Raw genomic sequence first — 18,762 nt, forward strand, 5'->3', positions numbered from 1 at the left:
AGAAAACCCAAAACTGTTCATTGAACCCAATGGATTGGCATTTGCAAGAGCAGTTGTGAATATGGACCGGGAAACCGGGAGCCGGTTCAACAGGTTCATAACGTCGGGGCCCATTTTGAAGTCGACCGGAAATCGCAGAAATGGCAACCGGTTTTGTACATGGAAGAGAAACAAGCTTAGCAAACTTCTATCCTTATTTGCAAAGCTCGGTCTCAAGTCCGCGAGATCAGCCACATAAGAACTTCTCTACCCTCAAGCTTATATGGTTTGATATATATATATATATATTGCCAAAAGATTGTTTGATATAACAAATATAAGTTAAAAGTTAATTTTAGAGTTTTCATTTAGTTCATTAATTTACCCAAATTTTGTGTTTTTTAATTTATTTCATAGATTTCAAAATTTACATTTACCAAATTTCATTAATGCTTCTAATTTTTAATGAATTTTAGTGGTTATTGAAAATCTATTTAATTCTTTCAAATTAATTAATAAAAATAAGTGAAATATTTTTTAGTTAAGGAATTAAATAGTCTAAATTCAAGAACAAAAACCAAATAATTACGAAACGTGATGTAATGGATTTGAAATCATCACTACTTTGTACCTGGTATTGGCCATAATTTACAAGAACATGTAGTCTTAGTAGGAGGGGGAAGGGTTAAGAATTTACCCGGTGTGAGATCACATTGTTCAAGGAACCCTAGATGCTATCGGAGTAAAGGATCGTCAACAAGGGCTCCCGGGATTAATTTCCATTATAGGAAGCCAGATTCCACAGCGTTACGATGAACAATCTGATAAGCATGAATGGTAGCATATGTTTTTTTCTTTATTTGAATGAAAGGCGTGTGATGCCCTGAAAACTACAACTCTTGAAATTTGTCCCACGACAACAACAAAAAGGAAGGAAGGGACGCTGAACTACCCAATCATGAGGTCTCTCGTGTGTTGAACATGAATGTAGGCATCAGAGGGAGGCAATTTTAGAAGGACCACAAATCGCATTAAAGCGAGGAGAGATTCCCACCAAAAAAGAAGGAACAAAATAACATTTAAAGCAATAGATTAGCTCAACAATGTGGGAAGGAGAGTAGACAGCTATGCTCTTCACGTCAATGAATCCATACAGATTCCCTTTTATCTTCTTCTGCTGTCATCACTTTTCATATCCTGAACAACGCAAAACAATTGGTTTATACAAAAGGAAGAAGAAGGATCTACTACTCCAAGATGTCTGTAGGCCAAAGTTGCTTCCACATCAAAATTTCTTCATCGAACCGAAGCTTCCTGATTCCTCCGTAGAACCCGTCGATCTCGTTGCCTTCCTCTCGATGTTCTTTTCGGTTTATACTTGCGAGTCTCCATCTCGAACCCGGGTTGTACTGATTGAACTCTAATACCACAGTGTCTGTTGACAAAATTTACATATAAACAACCACTTTTAGTCTTCATCATTAATACGTAAGAATGTCAACTTAGTATAACTCCATTTGTTAAAGCATTATATTCTTAACTAAAAGGTTAGAGGTTTGAATCTCAAATCCACGACATGTCTTAGAAGTACAGGAGAATATTCTTTTGCTTCTTTCTATTATTACCCGTAGAAGAGACTGGTCATTCATAGCATTACTATACAAGACATCACCAACTCAAAAGGCTTAGGGCTTAGGGAAACGTTCAATTACGTCAGAGTGGTTGGCCTATAAACGTTCCACTAAGACAATTCAATTGATGAGTGGTTGGACATAAGAATTCCACTCAGACTAAGCTATGAATATGTTGGTAGAAATAATAACATACTGACAATAATGTCTAGGGGACCAATCAAATAGCACAAAAAGTTTGGTCCACATTTAAAAAATGAGATGCTTTTTGATAGGGTGCTGAAATGGCAACCCAGACAAACTGGCTCTGCCCATGCCACATTCATTTCATCCACATTTCAAGTAATGCCTAATCTTCTAAAGAACGTTTGGGTAATTTTCTACAAATATAAAGGTTCAGATAATAATAATTCTAAGACAGGGGTGGGGGCAGAACCTTTTAATGCATCTCTTTGTGCTCCTAAGTCTAATTTACTCATAATTATCCTCCCCTGATTGAACTCGGTTTCACTATCTCTTTGATTGAGGTTCTAAATAGGTAGGTGTTTGCTTGTTTCTTTTAAGTTTCTTAAAGAAAGAGTAATGAGACCAAACTATTTTCTTTCACTCAGTTTTCTTGCCTCATCATCTATGAGTCGACAAGAGAAGCACTGCTTAAAGGCGGCTCATTGAGCCGGTCATTTTGACCTTGTTTTATGAAAGGAGTGGACCTGACTCGAAAGTAAAAACCCTCGAACCGAGGCAGTTGATGGGGAGCTTGTAGCTTATTTCTTTCAGTTTTCTTGCCTCATCAATTTCTTCTCTTTTGGAAGGTTTAAGTCAGGTTTAAGGTTTAAGGAATGATTAATGAGATTGAACAGGAAGGAACGACTCAACCGAAAACCTTCCTTAATGATATTCCCTGACCTAAACCTATTTACCTACCATTGTAATGCATCTCTTTGTGCTCTTAAGTCAAACTTACTTCATCCTCTGTTTCTTATTACCAAAAGTTGGTTCTTTGTATTCTTTTTTGGCTATGTCCCCTCTTTTTGTGGACCTCTCTTGATTCTTTATGCGTTATTTCCATTTAATTGGTTTATATTTGGAGCTGAATCTCACAATCAAGATTTCAGAACACACACACCAAGGAACAATCCAAAATAAATGCTTAAATTAAAAGTGCCGAATAAAACTCACCACTGTAATGACATCTGCAGTGAATATTATTCCCATCACATGTTTCCAAGTGACCTACAACTCCGTACCACCAACCTGCAATGTACATGCCATATTTTACAACCCCTTAAAATTAACCAACGACTCAAACAAAGCTACAAAAGGTTACAACAGTTCATGTTTTCCTTATCTATCTTTTCTATTAAGGAGTGAAGGCTTCTTGATATGATTACTTTTCTATAAGTATATTAATACGAAACAAAGTTCTTTTATAAGGAGTAGAAATTATATAAGATAATTCCAAAGCTGAAAATAGATCTAGGCTCAAGAACAAACCATAAGGGAAATCTTTGTTCTTTCTCCACTGTATCTCAATGTGGTCACCAGGGAATAATTCGTTCAAACAGTCAGAGACATGAAGATTGTGCGGAGGAGTATCGATGGGTGGTGCTCTAAGCCTCTCCCATTCCACCCCGTTTTCTAGTGCGATTGCTCGCCTACCATGTGGAGGATACCTGTAACAAACAGTCCATTTACTACTACTGTAATGAAACTAAGTAAAAGAAAGACGGTAACAGCACGATAATTGCGCGATCGAGTTAGACAAGGGCAGTTCGCTTAATCACCTCGCTTGGAAGGTGTCCGAACGGGGATCATAGCAAAGCTCCGCATCATAACAAGACAACATGAAACCAACATGGCCATTCTGCATAATTGAATATTTAGATCAGGAAGAGCTAAAAACTTAATGATGAGAAGGGGTGAAATCTGAATACATAAAAAAGAAGTTAGTTAACAACTTGAAGTATATGATCACTAGATGTTTACCTCACGGTTATAGACCTGAGCCGGGAACCAGAATTTGCCAGTTTCAAGAGCAAGATACCAAGCCATGATAGAATCAACCGGTAGAGAATTACGTGGCGTGTTCTTGTCATGAACCTTTGATCTAATCCATGAAAGAGACCAACCAAAGGAAAAAAGTCTAATTAAGCTCCTCTGATTGTTTTGATTAAGGTTACCCGCACCCGCTCTAGAAGCAAGATGCCATTGCCACTCTCTGTAAGCAGCTTGACCAATAACTTTACCCCATTTTCTTTTCATGTGCTTCTCCCAAAGATGGTCACTTATGCATCTCTCTCTCAATGATCTACAAACACCCGCCATACTGCAAAGAGCATCAGGTGGAAGACTCTCTAGAATGCATTCCAAGGCCAATTCCGGCAAGTCCAACACGGACATCGCATCACTTTCCTCAACATTCTCTACTTTCGAAAGATGCTTCTTTTTAAAGGATATATTGGATGGAATACTAGATATATAAGTACAAAAACTATTCTTGATCACCTTGTAGATAGGAAGGAACGATAATTCTTTCCATAGCCAATGGGACAAGAACCTCATCTCACCTGCCCATGATGGGAGAGGTTTGAGAAGGAGGGACCTTAAAAAGAAAATGAAGGAAATACATGTGAGGAAGAAACAAAGAAGCATCACAAAAGAGGTATTTATCAAATAAAAGACAGTGGAAAAGATCAATGGAAGAACCAACTGTGGGAAGAACACAATGGTTAACAAGGGGAAAAGGTAAGCTTAGTATGGGAGCCTGAGGCACATTTCAGATGAGGGTTCTAATCCGATCAAATAAGCCCACCAACCCCAACGGTGGGCCTCCTCGCCAAACTCTAACAGAGCAAACTAGAGGTGCCTTTAGCCACCTCACAAGACAAACTCTGGTGTTGAAATTTCGGCTTAACTTACAGCTTCCTCAGCTTCTCAATCTTTCTTCCTTTAAAGCATTCAAACGTAGAAAACGCCCAAACCCAGCTGTTATTCAAATAAAAATCAGGGGAGGAGAGTTAAATAGGTTGTATTGGATGAACCCACGAATGAAGCTTGTCGATTAAGTGGGGCAGTCTCAAATCAATTGTGGTTTTCTGACACCTGGAACCCCAAGAGGGGGAAAATTAAGGATAATAAAGCTAAAGAGTCTAGATGCAATGACCCATATCTCCAAAATCTCTGATTTCGTTTCTTAAAAAAGATTCAAACCAAAAGAATGAGGTGGGCAAACAAACAGATCGGGGCTGTTGGGTTAGAACAGAAGCCACAAATGGGTGCACCCAACACCTTAGAACTGTAAGAAATGTAGAAATTACACACGAGACAAGGACACTGAGATCTTGAACTAATGGCAACAAAGAAGAAGAGGTAAAAAGAGATGGATTTGAGGATATGATGATAATGATGATGAAAGTGATGAAGAATTTGGGGTCCTTTATTCTCACCTCAAAACGAAGTCGCCTTCCTCATCAAAAGACCATCAAATCCTTCACCACCACTCACAGAGCTGTCAATCCCCCTCAATCCCTCTCTTGAGCAAATAATCAAACAGGTTGTGTGCAAGACCGAAGGAGAAAGGCAAGTATTTAATGGGCGTTCGAGGCTCGAAGAAGAAGGAGATTTTTGGAGGGTATTATTGTGTGGATACAATCAAACGAAGTAATAAACCTTAAAAACTCAATAATTAAAACCCATCTCTCTCATTCTTCATCGCTCTCTTTCCAAGATTCCCTCTCTTCCTTACAAGTTGGAGCAAAATCCGTTTAACCAGAAAAAATTTCCGATTCCGTGATATTATTATTGGCAGGTTTGGGCTTTGTTCCCCTACGTTCAGTATCTTCATCGTTACACCAATTATATGTAGACACGTCACACGAGGTTAAAACAGATCACCACCGTTAGCCTTTTGGATTTGTGGGCCAAGTCAACTAAGGTTTTAATATATATTTTTTTAATAAAAGACCGTTCCATATATAATTATTGATTTCAAAATTAGCATAATTAAGCCCTGATTAGCTATAAGTTAAAATTTTAATGTACTAAAAAAAATAATTATTTAAATTTTAAATATTGCACAAACTTAAAAATTAGATTCATTTTAAAATTGTAAGAATTAAATCATTAAATTTGTAATTTTACCTTATTATAAAATATAAAATTTATGTATGTACATAAATAAAAAAATTCAAATTTAGAGATAAAAGCATAATATTTTAATTTCTTAAAATAATAAATAAAATAATTATTTAGGTGCATTATTGGTTATTTGCACGTGCAGATTTGGTACTGTATTTTTATTCGTGCAATTGGATTGTAATTACTCAAATGTCTTGTCAAGTCACATAATATAATTAAATAATGTCACATACGTAACGGATTGAAATTACCAAATTAGCCTCAAAGAGTCTGCTCAAATTTTCAATTGAGGAATCTAAATGAATTTTGTATTTTTTGAATATAATTTTTGTAATTTACTNTTTTGATTATAAGATTCAATCTCTAGTCTTCTCCCAAAAACGTCTTATCAAAATATATCATATAATTTTCCAAAATTAAGCACGTGTAAATTAAAATATTTGATTTTATTTAACATTAATTAATAATGGATATAATAATTTAATTTATTTCAAGTTACTATTCGACACAATTTTTTAAATTCCAAAATTCTAATGAAAATTCTTTTTAGTAACTAAAATATATTCAAATTAGATAGAATATTTTATTCCATAAGTTTTTCTTTTTTCCTTTTTTTTTTCCGACATTTTTTTCCCCTTTTTCAAGTCGATTCATGGTAAAAAAAAAAAAAAAAAAATAATAATAATTTTATATGTGAAATAATTGGAAACTAAAATATAATTGGAAAATTAAAAACAACCAAAGTTGGAAAATAAATGAATGAATATAAGGAAAGTTGTAAAATTGTAAAATGAAAAGAAAATAAAGTGGGGATTTAAATATGGTGGTCTCGCTTTTGGCCACTTCATATTATGTCTCTTCTCCCACGTTTTAAACATTACATTATATTTGTTAAAAAAAAAAAAAAAAAAATTACATTATATTTGTGGTTACCCAATTTCACACGCAACCCAATGAAAGAAAACCGCCTAATAATTTAATAAATCTAAATCTAATATGATATATCTATATATAATCCATCACACGCAACCCACTAAAAGAAATCCACATAATAATAGAAATACTATTAGGTTGAACAGCAAATGACATGGAGGAAGAAATTGGGCCTGGCCCAATTGGTGCATCTCTAGACTCCAGTTTGGGCCTAAATTTGGTGCTGGCCCGAAATAGATCCACGAAATGGGCCTTTGTGGTCCAACAAAGCTCCCATCTTTCATTTTTTTTGGGCCTATCGATGAAATTTTATACAAGCTATGATTTTGTTTTGACAGCAAAAATCTCAGCAACTGTGAAAGAATTTAAATTAATATCCTGACCGCAGACTGAATGGCAGATAATTCTTGTTCCCCAACTTTCTTCCATATCCCACCTATCAACAAACGCCCTTTAACATCTTCAGCTGACTCAACATCATCTGTTTCCTTCATTTTCTTGACAGTACAGCTATCAAGATGCTGAATATCAGAACTGCCTTCCCTCTTGTGGCTACAGTTGGTGACTTCACAGTTCTCTTTGCTTCTCAGCTCTTCCGAACCTGGTTTGTTCTCGGAATCGAGGTCAAGAACAGGGAGCCGACCCGAACAGCCAATCGAACGAGGCAACATACCAATGGGACATGGAGTCCACGAACTTACCACAGTCCATCTGCTGCTGGAACTTCCAACATTACCATTTACTGGATTTGTCGCCAAGTTGTTCTTTCTTTTGTGGAGTTTAATGATCTCGAGTTTCCGACTTGCTTCGCGGAGCGACTCGGCCTGGTTGAAACTGTTTTCAGACGTGGTTTGGTTCGGATTTTCTTCGTCCAGTAAATGTGGAACTGGTTGATTGAGAAATGGTAGTTTCTTCAGTTTCTTCACTAGAGAACTGTTATCCAATAAGTGTGCAAGATCAGTGGCTGAATCCATAAGCCGCTTGTTGCAAGGAGCTGATACCACAAGGCATTTACGTAGCAACTCCATAAGAATACCTTCCGGAGTGTGTTTTCCAGAAAAAACTTCTTTGCACTTAAGTTTGTCAACGAGCCATGCAAACATAGAGGACAGATGTGCTACTTGACAGCTATCCATTTTGTGGGCTGAGGACATGGAGTACTGACTTTCTGAAAGAACAGGAAAAAGGAAATAAGAAAACCATGCTCACACGTAGAGAGAGCCATTCAGAGAGAGAAGATGCATGAAGAGAGACCCGTTACATATCGCTGTCAGCCTCATGGTTTTTAAAACGCATCTACCAGAGAGAGGTTTCCACACCCTTATAAGAAATGTTTCATTCCCCTATTCCCCTCTCCAACTTCATGATTTTTAAAACACGTCTACCAGATAGAGGTTTCCACACCCTTATAAGGAATGTTTCATTCCCCTCTCAAACTGATGTGGGATGTCACAATCCACCCTCCTTGGGGGCCCAGCGTCCTCGCTAGCACACCACCCGGTGTCTGACCTTGATACCATTTGTAACAACTCAAGCCCACCGCTAGTAGATATTGTCCACTTTTACCCGTTACGTATCGCTGGCAACCTCACGGTTTTAAAACGTTGGGAGAGGTTTCCACACCCTTATAAAGAATGCTTCGTTCTCCTCTCCAACCATGCATACGTGTGGTTCTATAATGGCCCAAAAGCTAACTCCTAGAGGTCATGGTAAAACGGTAACTAGCCAAGTATATGCCACAGCCTCATCATAAAGCTCAGAAAATCTAAAAGGATTAGACGGTTCATATTTAATCCTACCATATTCCAAGGCTTCTTGAGTCCTGATCTTCTCTAGAACTGCCTGCAGCAGATCTAAAAGCAATTCTGGCTCCTTATTTGAGATCTTAGCAATCGTAAGCTTCCAACCATCCAATACAGGGCTGCTGGATTTCTTGGATTTTTTGGGAAACGCCAAGTCTGATGACGTCATTGCCTTTAACAAGAGTCCCAACAATACAGATACAAATTCTGAAGAGAATGTGGAATATAACTGAATAAGAACCTTCAGTGTCTCGGCAGTCTTTGTCTTGAAACCTGAAAAGGTACTGTTAGTACTTCATTTACTCAGCTAAGTCCAAAGATTTAAAGATATTAATTAATGAACAAAATCGCAAGGGAGAGATTAAACGCATACGTTTTGGCTTAACCAGGGCAGATTCAAGTTGAGGATTTTGCTTCACTTTTAAATTGAAAGCCAAATGACGAAGTTTGGATTTGATTTCCTTTCTAATGGTAGTGCTTATATCACCTTGAAATGGAATAGCTTTCTCCTGAGGTCCCCAATAATAAGATTTCAACCAACAAAGCGCCTGGAATCACCAAACATCAACAAGGTTTCACTTAAAAATACTTCTACCGGGAAGTGTGAGATCCCATATCGGTTGGGGAGAAGAACGAAGCATTATTTACAAGGGTGTGAAAACCTCTCCCTAGCAGATACGTTTTAAAAACCTTGAGGGAAAGCCCAAAAGGGAAAACCCAAAGAGGACAATGTATGTTAGCGGTGGGCTTGGATTGTTTGCAAATGATATCAGAGCTAGACACTGGGCAATGTGCTAGCCAGGAGGCTGAAACCCGAAGGGGGTGGATTGGGAGGTCTCACATCGGTTGGAGAAGAGAACAAGTGTCAACAAGGACGCTGGACATCAAAGGGGGGTGGATTGTGAGATCCCATATCGGTAATAGAGTTGAAAATCATCACATGGGTTTTACCAAGAACGTTGAGGGTTCATACTTCGTAGTCATACCTTGGTTGAGGCACACCGAACCACCTGAAGAGATGGAAGTTCGCGATGAGAGCCCTCTACAACCATTGCCAAGAGAAACATGAAAATATTAAAACATTAAAACAAAGAAAGAAAAAAAAGTTCATAAAACTGGAAAAGGAAAATGACAGCGTACAAAATGATGTTTGATATTACTCACCATGACGAATATCAATCAGCATACGAGGTAACCCAATAGCATCAGCTGCCACAGCAATTGAAACCTCTGTTTTCTTACGTGTCTTCTCAACAACACCATTTACAAGCCTTCAAAATCAAGAATACAATATATCAATCAGCATGCGTTCCTTGTAACAAATTAAGAAAGCTTTGCCTCGTACTTCACCATTAAAAAAAATTACCTCATAATGGCCATACAATATAACATGGCTAGTGCTTCCTCTGAAAGTGAAACATTATTTAATTGTTCCTCTGTACCACGAACTGAAGCATCCACCGATTGGTTCTTTCTTCGATGAATGAATGAAAGAAAATAACGAACATTAAAAAAAAAAAACACCACAGAATCTTGGTTACAAAAATAATTGATCTTAAAAACATGGTAGTGTTGATTTTTTTTGTAACATGGTTTGGAAGTTGAGAACATGACATTAAAGAACTAGAGAATATAGCTCGAGCTGGAAACGATATGGTACAGTGAATAATAGCATGAAATAAGTAGGCAAGAAGTGGGAATCAAAGCATACCTGAAGTAGGGATCTTTTTGTTGGATTTCGATAATTGATGCTGTAACTTCAACCACAATTGGAAGACATCCTCTGCTTCTCCACGTTGATATCTGAATTCAAAACCACAAGAGATACACTTGTCAATTTTGATTATAGCGATTGATTGTCACTTGTGGACATAAGACAATTTCTCCTCCCAAACCACGTAAATCTTTGAGTCTTTTTGTTTATTTCTGTTTGTAGGTGTGTGAGTGCAATTGATCTTGCTTCAAATACAACAATTGGTATCAAAACTTTTTTAGTTGTGGCATTGTGAAAAACTTAACATCATCAACCATGAGGTGTGCTCACACTCACCATCAATTGTCGAAGATAAATTTCTTATTGTGAGCTACTTATTTTTTAGAAAATTATATTTACAAGAATTGTGATTTTCTCCATTCATTCGGATTATTCTTTCGATGGAGAAAATTATTTCAAATAGCAAAGCCGATACTAAATCATGGCATGGTCGAGGATTTCAATCGCTACCCATTGCCTCTAGGTAAACACAAAATGGCGATCTCTCTAGATCTAAACAATGCTAGACAAACTTTTATATAGTCTTCCTTGCCATAATAGAATTTAAAATTGCAGGTTTAAATGTAACTTCGAAAATTAGCGTAGTGGAGAATAAACATGCGGCGGAGATAGGTACGCTTACTCTGCTCAGAGCGGCGGCAACGGAGTCTACAGAGTCGGAGAAGAGTGAGTGACTAACGAAAAGCCATTCGCTCCAAGTTGACCAGGGCACCAATTTGCGGCTGTAAGACGACGAATTCTCTTCTTCATTCTCCGCCGGCATTCCTTTCAATTCTAACAGTGACTCCATCGAAACCTACTCCTAAGGAACTTGGTATCTCCACACACAAGGATAGCTCACAGAACAATGGAGAATAATATTTTTACTCAACTTCGCCTTCAAATCTAGTTCGATTAGTCCTCAGAAGAATTCCAAATGTGGAGCAGCTCGTGCTGGAGAATGTTGCGCCGTCGTGCGCAGTGGGTCGCCGTCTGCGAGGGTGAAGAGGAGCAAACTGTCGTCGATCGTGTAGGTGAAGCGGCGGTTTCTGGTCGGAGTTGCGCTGTTCACTGTTGGCGCCAGAGAGTAGCGTGGGTCTGTTGCTGGAGGATCGCCGAAGATGAAGGAGGAGGACTGGCGGCTGTATACGTGAGGCGAGAGAAGGAGAAGAGAGAAAGAGAGCGGGATGGAATTACTTTTTTATTTCTATTTGTATGGGTTTTTCATAATGAACCCAGAACCGACCCATTTAATTGAAGCCCATTTATGGTCCGCGCCCCAGGATTGCAGCCACCCTCCGGGGATTCTTCACTGTTCGCCAAGACCCAAGACGACCAGCCATCAATTCCTGTCGCCGTGTCGTGTTTGTGTCCGTGTTACATGTGTATTGAGTTCGTGTTCGTGCCCGTGTTGTGTGTGTTGAGTTTGTGTCGAGTTTGTGTCTGTGTTCGTGTTGCATAGACATAGACTAGCCTACATTACACAAAGAGATGTTATAACTTAAAAAAACTTCAATTATCATAGAAATAGACTGTAGAACAAATGGTGGAAAGTTGATATGGACAGAATATCAGAGACTGCAAGGGCTGTGTCCACCCTGTAGATCCAAAGCAACTTGGAAAAGAACAAAATATAATGTTATTGCATAGTGTATTCATCTGGTTTTCTCCATGAAGAAATGAATATATTACAAGGTTCCATGTTTTATAAGCTAAAGAACCTATACAAAAAGACGCAGGGAGGGGGAAATTGACGCATTTATTTTCCATATGATGAACACGTCTCGCTACATTTACATGCCAGTAAAAGAAGATCCAGAAAAACAGCATGATATCACTAAAACATAGCGAAGTTGATTGCCTTCTTTATCTCATATCAAGGCTTGATACAACAACTCATGCAGGACAGAATCTTCTTTTTCTTCTGCTGGATTACACAAACAAAAACAATTAGGAGACATACATTCTGCAGCTACTATGTTCTACACAAATGTTCTTCACCTTCTGTTCTTAATAACTACATTCAATTCTTGTTCAAATTAGGTCAATCGGATTTTGAGGTTAAAGTGGGAAAAGAACAGATCAAAGTGGACATAACTCAGCGATTTGAAGTGCTTACCCCGACAACAGCGCCATCCACTGGTAATTGACCATGATGCGGGTGGTGGCGTTGGTGGTGATGTTGATGTCGGTGTTCGTGACGGTGGCGATGCTGGTGGTGGCGATCATGTTTATCCGCGATGGCCATTAACTCCTTTTCATTCCCTAGGCTGGCTCTTTTGAACTCAGTTAAATCGGTCTTTTGCTGTTTCTTATTGGCACGAGCTCGAGAAAATACAACGGAATAATTGCTTGCATCAGGCGTATTATTATCCCACCCCCCAAATTCTGGAACGGATTTCCACCTATTCTGTATAAACACACACACAGACACACCAACCAAACTTTCAGTTTCATATTCAAATAGATTCATCATATTTCTCTTCCACATCTCACGATTTTTAGCGATCTTGATTGATTTGTATCCATTACGGTGATCTTTTGCTCAGGAATCAAGAATGAAATGCAACGATTCTCTTGAATTAGGACAATAAATTTTCGAAACAACAAAGGCCAAGATTCAACAAGATTCAACAAGATTCAACGAAAACCATAATCTAAACAACGATGAATTCGTTTTTTCAAAACAAAGGATGGAAATCGAAAGAAACTGATGTGATAATCTGAACGAAATGAATGGAAGAACGTATTATCGCATTACCTCCGTACGAGAATCCATACGGCCTGAAGAGGGGAGGATGGGGGTGGGAGAACTGTAGCACCGAATAGAAAATAAATGCAAGAAATCTTCAAACAAAGAGTTTCCTTCTCCTTAAATATGTTTCACAACTTCAAAAATAGGGACTTCCAAATTGGACTAAAACCAATTCCTTTTATCTAAGAAAAGATTTTTTTTTTTTTTTTGTTTAAATTGTGTTTTTCCACTATTTATTAAAATCGATCTCTTCTTTATTTAGCACCAAAAAAAAAAAAAAAAAAAAAAAAAAAAAAAAAAAAAAAAAAAAAAAAAAAAAAAAANAATATAGAGAATTTGAAGTTTAAGTAAGGGTAAATGGAGGAAAAAAAAAAGTAGGATAATTTAATAATAGAAATACCTTTACATTTTATATTTTATCTATAAAAATATGATCAACTATATTTATAAAAAAATGATTTGATGGATTATATTTATAAAAAAAAATAAACGGTAATTTTAGTCATTCATTTTACCACGAAGAAGGTAACAGGCTAGTTGGGCCAAGTTGGACCCGGCCCACTTATTTTGGACTTCCATGGCCATACAAAATGATGGGCCATTTTCGAAGAGGCTCGTTGTAGATGGACTCGAGTCCTTTGATAATTGAGCCTGTGCCCAATTTCTCGCGCTCTCTTCTCCCAAACAGGCTCTTAAGGAACCTTCTTCCTCCATAGTCCATGGCGACATTCAGCTAGGCTGCCGCCGGAGGTCAACAGAGTCTTGTATGTGCGAAATTTGCCACCAGCGAAGAGATGTATGATATCTTCGGCAAGTACGGGGCGATCCGGCAGATTCGGATTGGGACGAACAAGGATACGAGAGGTACCGCCTTTGTTGTTTACGAAGATATCTATGATGCTAAGACGGCGGTGGATCACCTCTCCGGTTTCAACGTTGCGAATCGGTATCTGATCGTGTTGTACTACCAGCAGGCCAAGATGAGCAAAAAGTTCGACCAGAAGAAGAAAGAGGATGAAATCGCCAGGATGCAAGAGAAGTACGGTGTTTCCACGAAAGATAAGTAAATTTCTGGTCACGAGTGAGCGATGGTTGCTATCTTTGTTTGTTTTAGCAGTGTATTTCCTCTCTTAGGCTCGGACCTATTGTGCCGTGCCATCTGACAAGCCCTTGCACAGCATCGTGTATCATAATTTGTTTTTCAAGATCAATATTTTATATCGAAGACGGTGAGAAAAATTTCTTAATTTTCTCATGGATAATATTTGTTAGTAGCGAGTTGTTAAGTGGATTGGATTTAATTCTCTCATTATAATATTTACTTTGCTAGTAGTAAATTAGAGTGGATTATAAATTTTGCTAGCGGTGATTACTGGTAGATTTTCTCATGGATAATATTTGCTAGTAGTGAATTAGAGTGGATTAAATTTTGCTAGCGGTGAGTCATAGTGAATAATATTTGCTAGTGGTGAATCCTAGCGGACAATATTTGCGAGTCAGAGTGAATAATATTTGCTAGTGGTGAATCCTAGCGGACAATATTTGCTGGCAGTGTGGTGTATTTGTAGAATAATGTAGAATAATTACAGTGGAGCATTTGAAAAGAAAGGAAAAATGTGTCTAAGAAGATGGATATAATTAGTAGGTGATCTAAATTGATGGATATTAGTGTAAAAATACTGATGAATTAATAACAATCATTAGAATATTACATGTATAAAAATTTCATATAAAACACAATACAATTATCCAATACTTCCACCAAAGTTTGCACATAGACCCCATTGTTGAAAGGACTTCAACTGAACAATCTTTACAAACCTTATAGTTATAATTGCAAATAATGTGTGTTCAAAACTATCAGCTTTCTTTGTTCTATGAATAAAACTAGACGTTTTGAACAAATTCAAGTTTGTAGTCCATCAGTCAACCATAAGAGCAATAATTATTCTGTCTAATGGTGGCCAAGAACAACTAAAAACATCATAAATCACCCATTAAATCCTAAGAATTAGATGTAAGAATGACCTTTCCTTTCCTTTCCTTTCCTTTACTTTCCTTTCCTTTCCTTTACTTTCATAAGGCAATTTCCTATCTTTGAAAGGAACCACCATTCAATTCACATTCACATTGTAAATATATGCATTAAACCCTTTCCCATTCTCTTCACATGATGAGTATTGTACAATGAGCATCCGTGAGCTTCACCCTCATAATAATTTCTCTACAGAAGAACTAAACATTCAGGTCTTCTCCTCGCCCGACGATCAAAATCAAACGAAAACATCACGACGCTTTTTGGGATTCGCTTCTGGATTTCCTTTTCGCATCATCGCCACAAATTCATCATAGTTGATGCGACCATCCTGTACAAATTCAAAACACAGGTCAGTTTCTGGTGTCCCTCCACCTGCAGCAGTATGAGTATGTGGATTTTTAGTAACTTACATTGTCTGCATCCACTTCAGAAAGTATCTCCTTAATGTCCCTTCCATCGTGCATGCCGTATTCTCTAAGAGCTTGTTCTAACTCTTCCGTAGTGATGTATCTGAATGCATAACAAAGTTTGAGGTTCAATCATTAGTGACACTCCCTATCCATTTCAAAATGAAAACTTTAGCTATAATCGACTTGAATGCGATTCCGTTTACCCGCTGTTATCTTTGTCGAAATACTGGAAGGCAGTGTAAAGATGCTCTTCTCTATCCATTCTGTTCAGGTGCATTGTCGCTGTAATGAACTCGTCGTAGTCTATGGTTCCATTGCCATCAGCATCAGCCTGTAGAAACCAAAAGGTAATATCCAGATTCTTCAAGCAAGAAAACTCATTACGGATTCATAGGGATTAAGCAATGACTTACGGCTTCCATTAATTGTTTAACTTCATATTCAGAGAGTTTTGTGCCTTGCTTTGCGAGTCCTTGCTTTAGCTCTTCGAGCGTTATTGTGCCGCTGTTGTCAGTATCCATGCCCTTGAACATCTGTTTGAGCCCCATGATTTCTTCCTCTGATAGACAGCCCGCAATCACCTGCCCATTTGGCACATTATATATAATTCCAAAATGCTTTGTTGTTGTTGTTGTTTTTGTTGTCCATTATCACTTACCCGAAGGGCGACTTTCTTGAATTTGTTCATTGCACGGAACTGTTTGAGCCTATTGAGCACAGCATTGTCAAGTGGTGTATCAGGTGCTTCTCCATCCTCCTTAATCCATGGATGGCCTGATAGAGAAGGAATTGATGGTCATAATTCATAAACCTGCCTTTTCTCTTCCTAATTTTCCTTCGTAGATTCAACCATTCTATCATACATAGATTCAACCATTCTATCATACAACTTCATGCGAGGATGAACTTACTTAGAACTTGGGAGGCTGTCAATCTCTGTTTGGGGTCTGAATTCAACATCTTCCTTACAAGATCCTTTGCTGCAGGTGATATTGTAGGCCATGGATCGCTAGTAAAATCGACATGGCCACGCAAGATCGCGTTGAATATCCCATGTTCAGATTCTGTCATCCAATTTTCTCTTATCAAAAAGATCAAACCCAGCAGAGAGATTCATAAAACTAATAAACTACCTGCCCAGAAAGGTGGAACTCCACACAGTAAAATGTAGAGCATGACTCCAACGCTCCAAATATCAACTTCAGGTCCATACTTCCGTTTCAAGACTTCTGGTGCAATATAATATGCACTACCAACAATATCCTTAAATACCTCTCCTATACAATAACAACAATCATACCAGAATAAGAACATAATCAGCCGAGATTTATAAAAGAAACAGTCAGGTTATGGAGCAAACCTTGCTTATAGAACACCGATAAACCGAAATCGGTGGCTTTGAGCGGGGAATCCTCTTCCTTATTCAGCAACAGGAAGTTTTCAGGCTTGAGATCTCTATGAATAACCCCCATGGAATGACAAGTATGAACAATCTGCACAATAGTCCTGAGCAACGAAGCCGCAGCTCGCTCTGTGTAATGCCCTTTCGCTATGATGCGATCAAACAACTCTCCTCCAGCGCACAACTCCATGACTAAATGAACAGAATGCTTATCTTCAAAAGCTCCCTTAAGCTCAACAGTGTTGGGCTGACCAGTTAAATGGTGCATAATCTGGACCTCCCTTCTAACATCCTCAATATCCTCCTTATTTACGAGCTTCCTCTTAGCAATGGTTTTGCACGCCAACTGTTCGCCAGTAGTCTTGTGCGTACACAAATGGGTTACCCCGAATTGACCCCTTCCCAGCTCCTTACCAATGGAATAAATGGATCGAACATCTTCCATCGGCCGCCCTAAAACAGTTCCGATCTGAGAGGGCTTCGTATTCTTAGCGGCATCCGCCGGCGAGGCCGAAGAAGCGGCTTTATTCGATGGATTCTCGGTGGAGTTGCCCTGATTAGAATTTCCGCCATCATCCTTGGACTTATCCGCGTTAGATCCATCCTTCACGCTGGTGGGAGGCTCGTCGGGATTTTCACGAGAGCAACAGTTGCCCATAGCGGAGGAATGGGGAGGGAGGATGGCGGCGGCGGTAAGGGTAGGGCACTTGAAGAAGACAGGATCGAATGGGTATTTGGGGGAGAACCAAAAGTGAGCAAGGGAGAAAAATCCATGTATAGAGAACGGGAAAGAAAGAGAAAAAAAAGGAAGAAAAATGGTGGAAATTGAGGAGAAGACAGCTTGGAATTCTGATCCTAACGCTGAGGATTGATAGAGAGGAATTGTAGGAGGAAGCCATAGACACGGTCTTCCTTAATCCCTCCCACTTCTAAGGTTCTCAGCCTTTCCCGCTTCATTTTAACTGTTTTTTTCCTTTTATATTTTTCTTCCATTTCTTTATTTTTTTTTATTTTTTATTTTTCCTTTTTTTGGAACTCCTTTTTCTAGAATATCTTTTAGATCCGAAAATATGATAATATCCTTTTCTTTTCCTTTTTCTTTTTTCTTTTCTTGGGCCCAATTGGAGCTAGCCCAAATTTGTATGTCAAGAAGGCCCAATTGAAAGCCCAATCCAAGTATACAAGGCCCAATTTAATTTTTCACTGCATTTACACTCCTAATTTCCGGCGAGTCTAAGCTCACGGATGCCTATCGCCGCCGTAGCAGACTCCCGCGGATGCAATTTCGCTCCGGTTGGGCAGTTCTTTTTACATCATTTTCTTTTAACAATATTGATTTCCTTACTATTTAGCTTTTTTCCCCTTAATAAAGCTTTTTTTAATGCTTTATTTAATACCACAGTAATGCATACTATAAATTGAAATCAAAGATGTTTGTTTCCTACTTTAAATTAAATTAAAAAAACCAACACGTATTTACTTTTTGAAGTTCAAATGAAACAAAATAACAACATACCAAAATAAAAATAAAATTTTCATATATATTATATATATTTATATAGTCATTTTCATTTTTGCAATTATATGGTAAATTATATAAGATTAGTTTATAACATAAAACCGTTGATACACTAATCAGTAATAATTAAGATTTAATATATTAGTTCGTACGTTTAAGATCATCGAGATCGTAATTATCATGACAATACGTTATCTACCCTATGACACGAAACACAATCTTTGATCATATACGACAATGTCTTAAATACGTAATCAATCACGTTTGAATGTATATCATACGTATAACGACAATATATCATCAATTTCGTAATCTAAGATGGGGTCCTTTATTGTATATGGTAATATCCTGAACAGATGACCACTCACGCTCGAATATTTCTTTACCGTTTATAGTTGATAGT

The 18,762-nt window shown here is 37.9% G+C and overlaps 4 protein-coding genes across 6 annotated transcripts; all 4 read right to left on the bottom strand.

Annotated features, from left to right (window-relative positions):
• Positions 1–804: 804 nt before the first annotated feature.
• On the bottom strand, positions 805–5,380 carry LOC111777401 (F-box protein At2g32560). 2 transcript variants are annotated; one of them, XM_023656978.1, is made up of 6 exons: positions 5,057–5,379; positions 3,597–4,212; positions 3,395–3,474; positions 3,105–3,283; positions 2,790–2,864; positions 805–1,414 (listed from the first exon to the last, which is right to left on the bottom strand). In XM_023656978.1, the coding sequence occupies exons 2-6, from the start codon at positions 4,170–4,172 to the stop codon at positions 1,227–1,229; spliced, it is 1,098 nt and encodes a 365-aa protein (XP_023512746.1). In that variant the 5' UTR covers positions 4,173–4,212; positions 5,057–5,379; the 3' UTR covers positions 805–1,226. The 2 variants fall into 2 exon arrangements, with proteins under 2 accessions (XP_023512746.1, XP_023512744.1); XM_023656976.1 differs by having other exon boundaries at positions 3,597–5,380.
• Positions 5,381–6,790: 1,410 nt separating this feature from the next.
• On the bottom strand, positions 6,791–11,130 carry LOC111777451 (pre-rRNA-processing protein las1-like). The gene is made up of 8 exons (XM_023657068.1): positions 10,879–11,130; positions 10,194–10,285; positions 9,849–9,956; positions 9,647–9,753; positions 9,469–9,524; positions 8,856–9,030; positions 8,480–8,755; positions 6,791–7,848 (listed from the first exon to the last, which is right to left on the bottom strand). The coding sequence occupies exons 1-8, from the start codon at positions 11,044–11,046 to the stop codon at positions 7,046–7,048; spliced, it is 1,785 nt and encodes a 594-aa protein (XP_023512836.1). The 5' UTR covers positions 11,047–11,130; the 3' UTR covers positions 6,791–7,045.
• A 727-nt stretch (positions 11,131–11,857) lies between these two features.
• Positions 11,858–13,110, bottom strand: LOC111777452 (dendritic arbor reduction protein 1). 2 transcript variants are annotated; one of them, XM_023657070.1, is made up of 3 exons: positions 12,997–13,110; positions 12,355–12,645; positions 11,858–12,159 (listed from the first exon to the last, which is right to left on the bottom strand). In XM_023657070.1, the coding sequence occupies exons 1-3, from the start codon at positions 13,012–13,014 to the stop codon at positions 12,112–12,114; spliced, it is 357 nt and encodes a 118-aa protein (XP_023512838.1). In that variant the 5' UTR covers positions 13,015–13,110; the 3' UTR covers positions 11,858–12,111. The 2 variants fall into 2 exon arrangements, with proteins under 2 accessions (XP_023512838.1, XP_023512837.1); XM_023657069.1 differs by having other exon boundaries at positions 11,858–12,162.
• A 1,610-nt stretch (positions 13,111–14,720) lies between these two features.
• On the bottom strand, positions 14,721–17,799 carry LOC111777453 (calcium-dependent protein kinase 2-like). Its single transcript, XM_023657071.1, has 8 exons — positions 16,799–17,799; positions 16,572–16,715; positions 16,350–16,502; positions 16,097–16,212; positions 15,852–16,019; positions 15,642–15,769; positions 15,439–15,538; positions 14,721–15,356 (listed from the first exon to the last, which is right to left on the bottom strand). The coding sequence occupies exons 1-8, from the start codon at positions 17,496–17,498 to the stop codon at positions 15,264–15,266; spliced, it is 1,602 nt and encodes a 533-aa protein (XP_023512839.1). The 5' UTR covers positions 17,499–17,799; the 3' UTR covers positions 14,721–15,263.
• Between the last annotated feature and the right edge of the window lie 963 nt (positions 17,800–18,762).

Source organism: Cucurbita pepo, chromosome LG16 (genome assembly GCF_002806865.2).
Source record: "Cucurbita pepo subsp. pepo cultivar mu-cu-16 chromosome LG16, ASM280686v2, whole genome shotgun sequence".
Lineage (NCBI taxonomy): Eukaryota > Viridiplantae > Streptophyta > Magnoliopsida > Cucurbitales > Cucurbitaceae > Cucurbita > Cucurbita pepo.

Excerpts from the sequence above, each read along its gene's own strand:
- LOC111777401 (XM_023656976.1), bottom strand. The coding sequence starts at position 4,262 with ATGCTTCTTTGTTTCTTCCTCACATGTATTTCCTTCATTTTCTTTTTA. Across the intron at positions 3,475-3,596 it reads CTCAGGTCTATAACCGTGAG|AATGGCCATGTTGGTTTCAT; the intron begins GTAAACATCTAG and ends TCAATTATGCAG. Across the intron at positions 2,865-3,104 it reads GAACAAAGATTTCCCTTATG|GTTGGTGGTACGGAGTTGTA; the intron begins GTTTGTTCTTGA and ends TGTACATTGCAG.
- LOC111777451 (XM_023657068.1), bottom strand. The coding sequence starts at position 11,046 with ATGGAGTCACTGTTAGAATTGAAAGGAATGCCGGCGGAGAATGAAGAA. Across the intron at positions 8,756-8,855 it reads TGCCCTGGTTAAGCCAAAAC|GTTTCAAGACAAAGACTGCC; the intron begins GTATGCGTTTAA and ends GTACCTTTTCAG. Across the intron at positions 7,849-8,479 it reads TCAAGAAGCCTTGGAATATG|AAAGTCAGTACTCCATGTCC; the intron begins GTAGGATTAAAT and ends CTGTTCTTTCAG.
- LOC111777452 (XM_023657069.1), bottom strand. Across the intron at positions 12,163-12,354 it reads TGGATGGCGCTGTTGTCGGG|CAGAAGAAAAAGAAGATTCT; the intron begins GTAAGCACTTCA and ends TGTGTAATCCAG.
- LOC111777453 (XM_023657071.1), bottom strand. The coding sequence starts at position 17,498 with ATGGGCAACTGTTGCTCTCGTGAAAATCCCGACGAGCCTCCCACCAGC. Across the intron at positions 16,503-16,571 it reads AGTTCCACCTTTCTGGGCAG|AATCTGAACATGGGATATTC; the intron begins GTAGTTTATTAG and ends ATTGGATGACAG. Across the intron at positions 15,357-15,438 it reads CTGAAGTGGATGCAGACAAT|GATGGTCGCATCAACTATGA; the intron begins GTAAGTTACTAA and ends GAATTTGTACAG.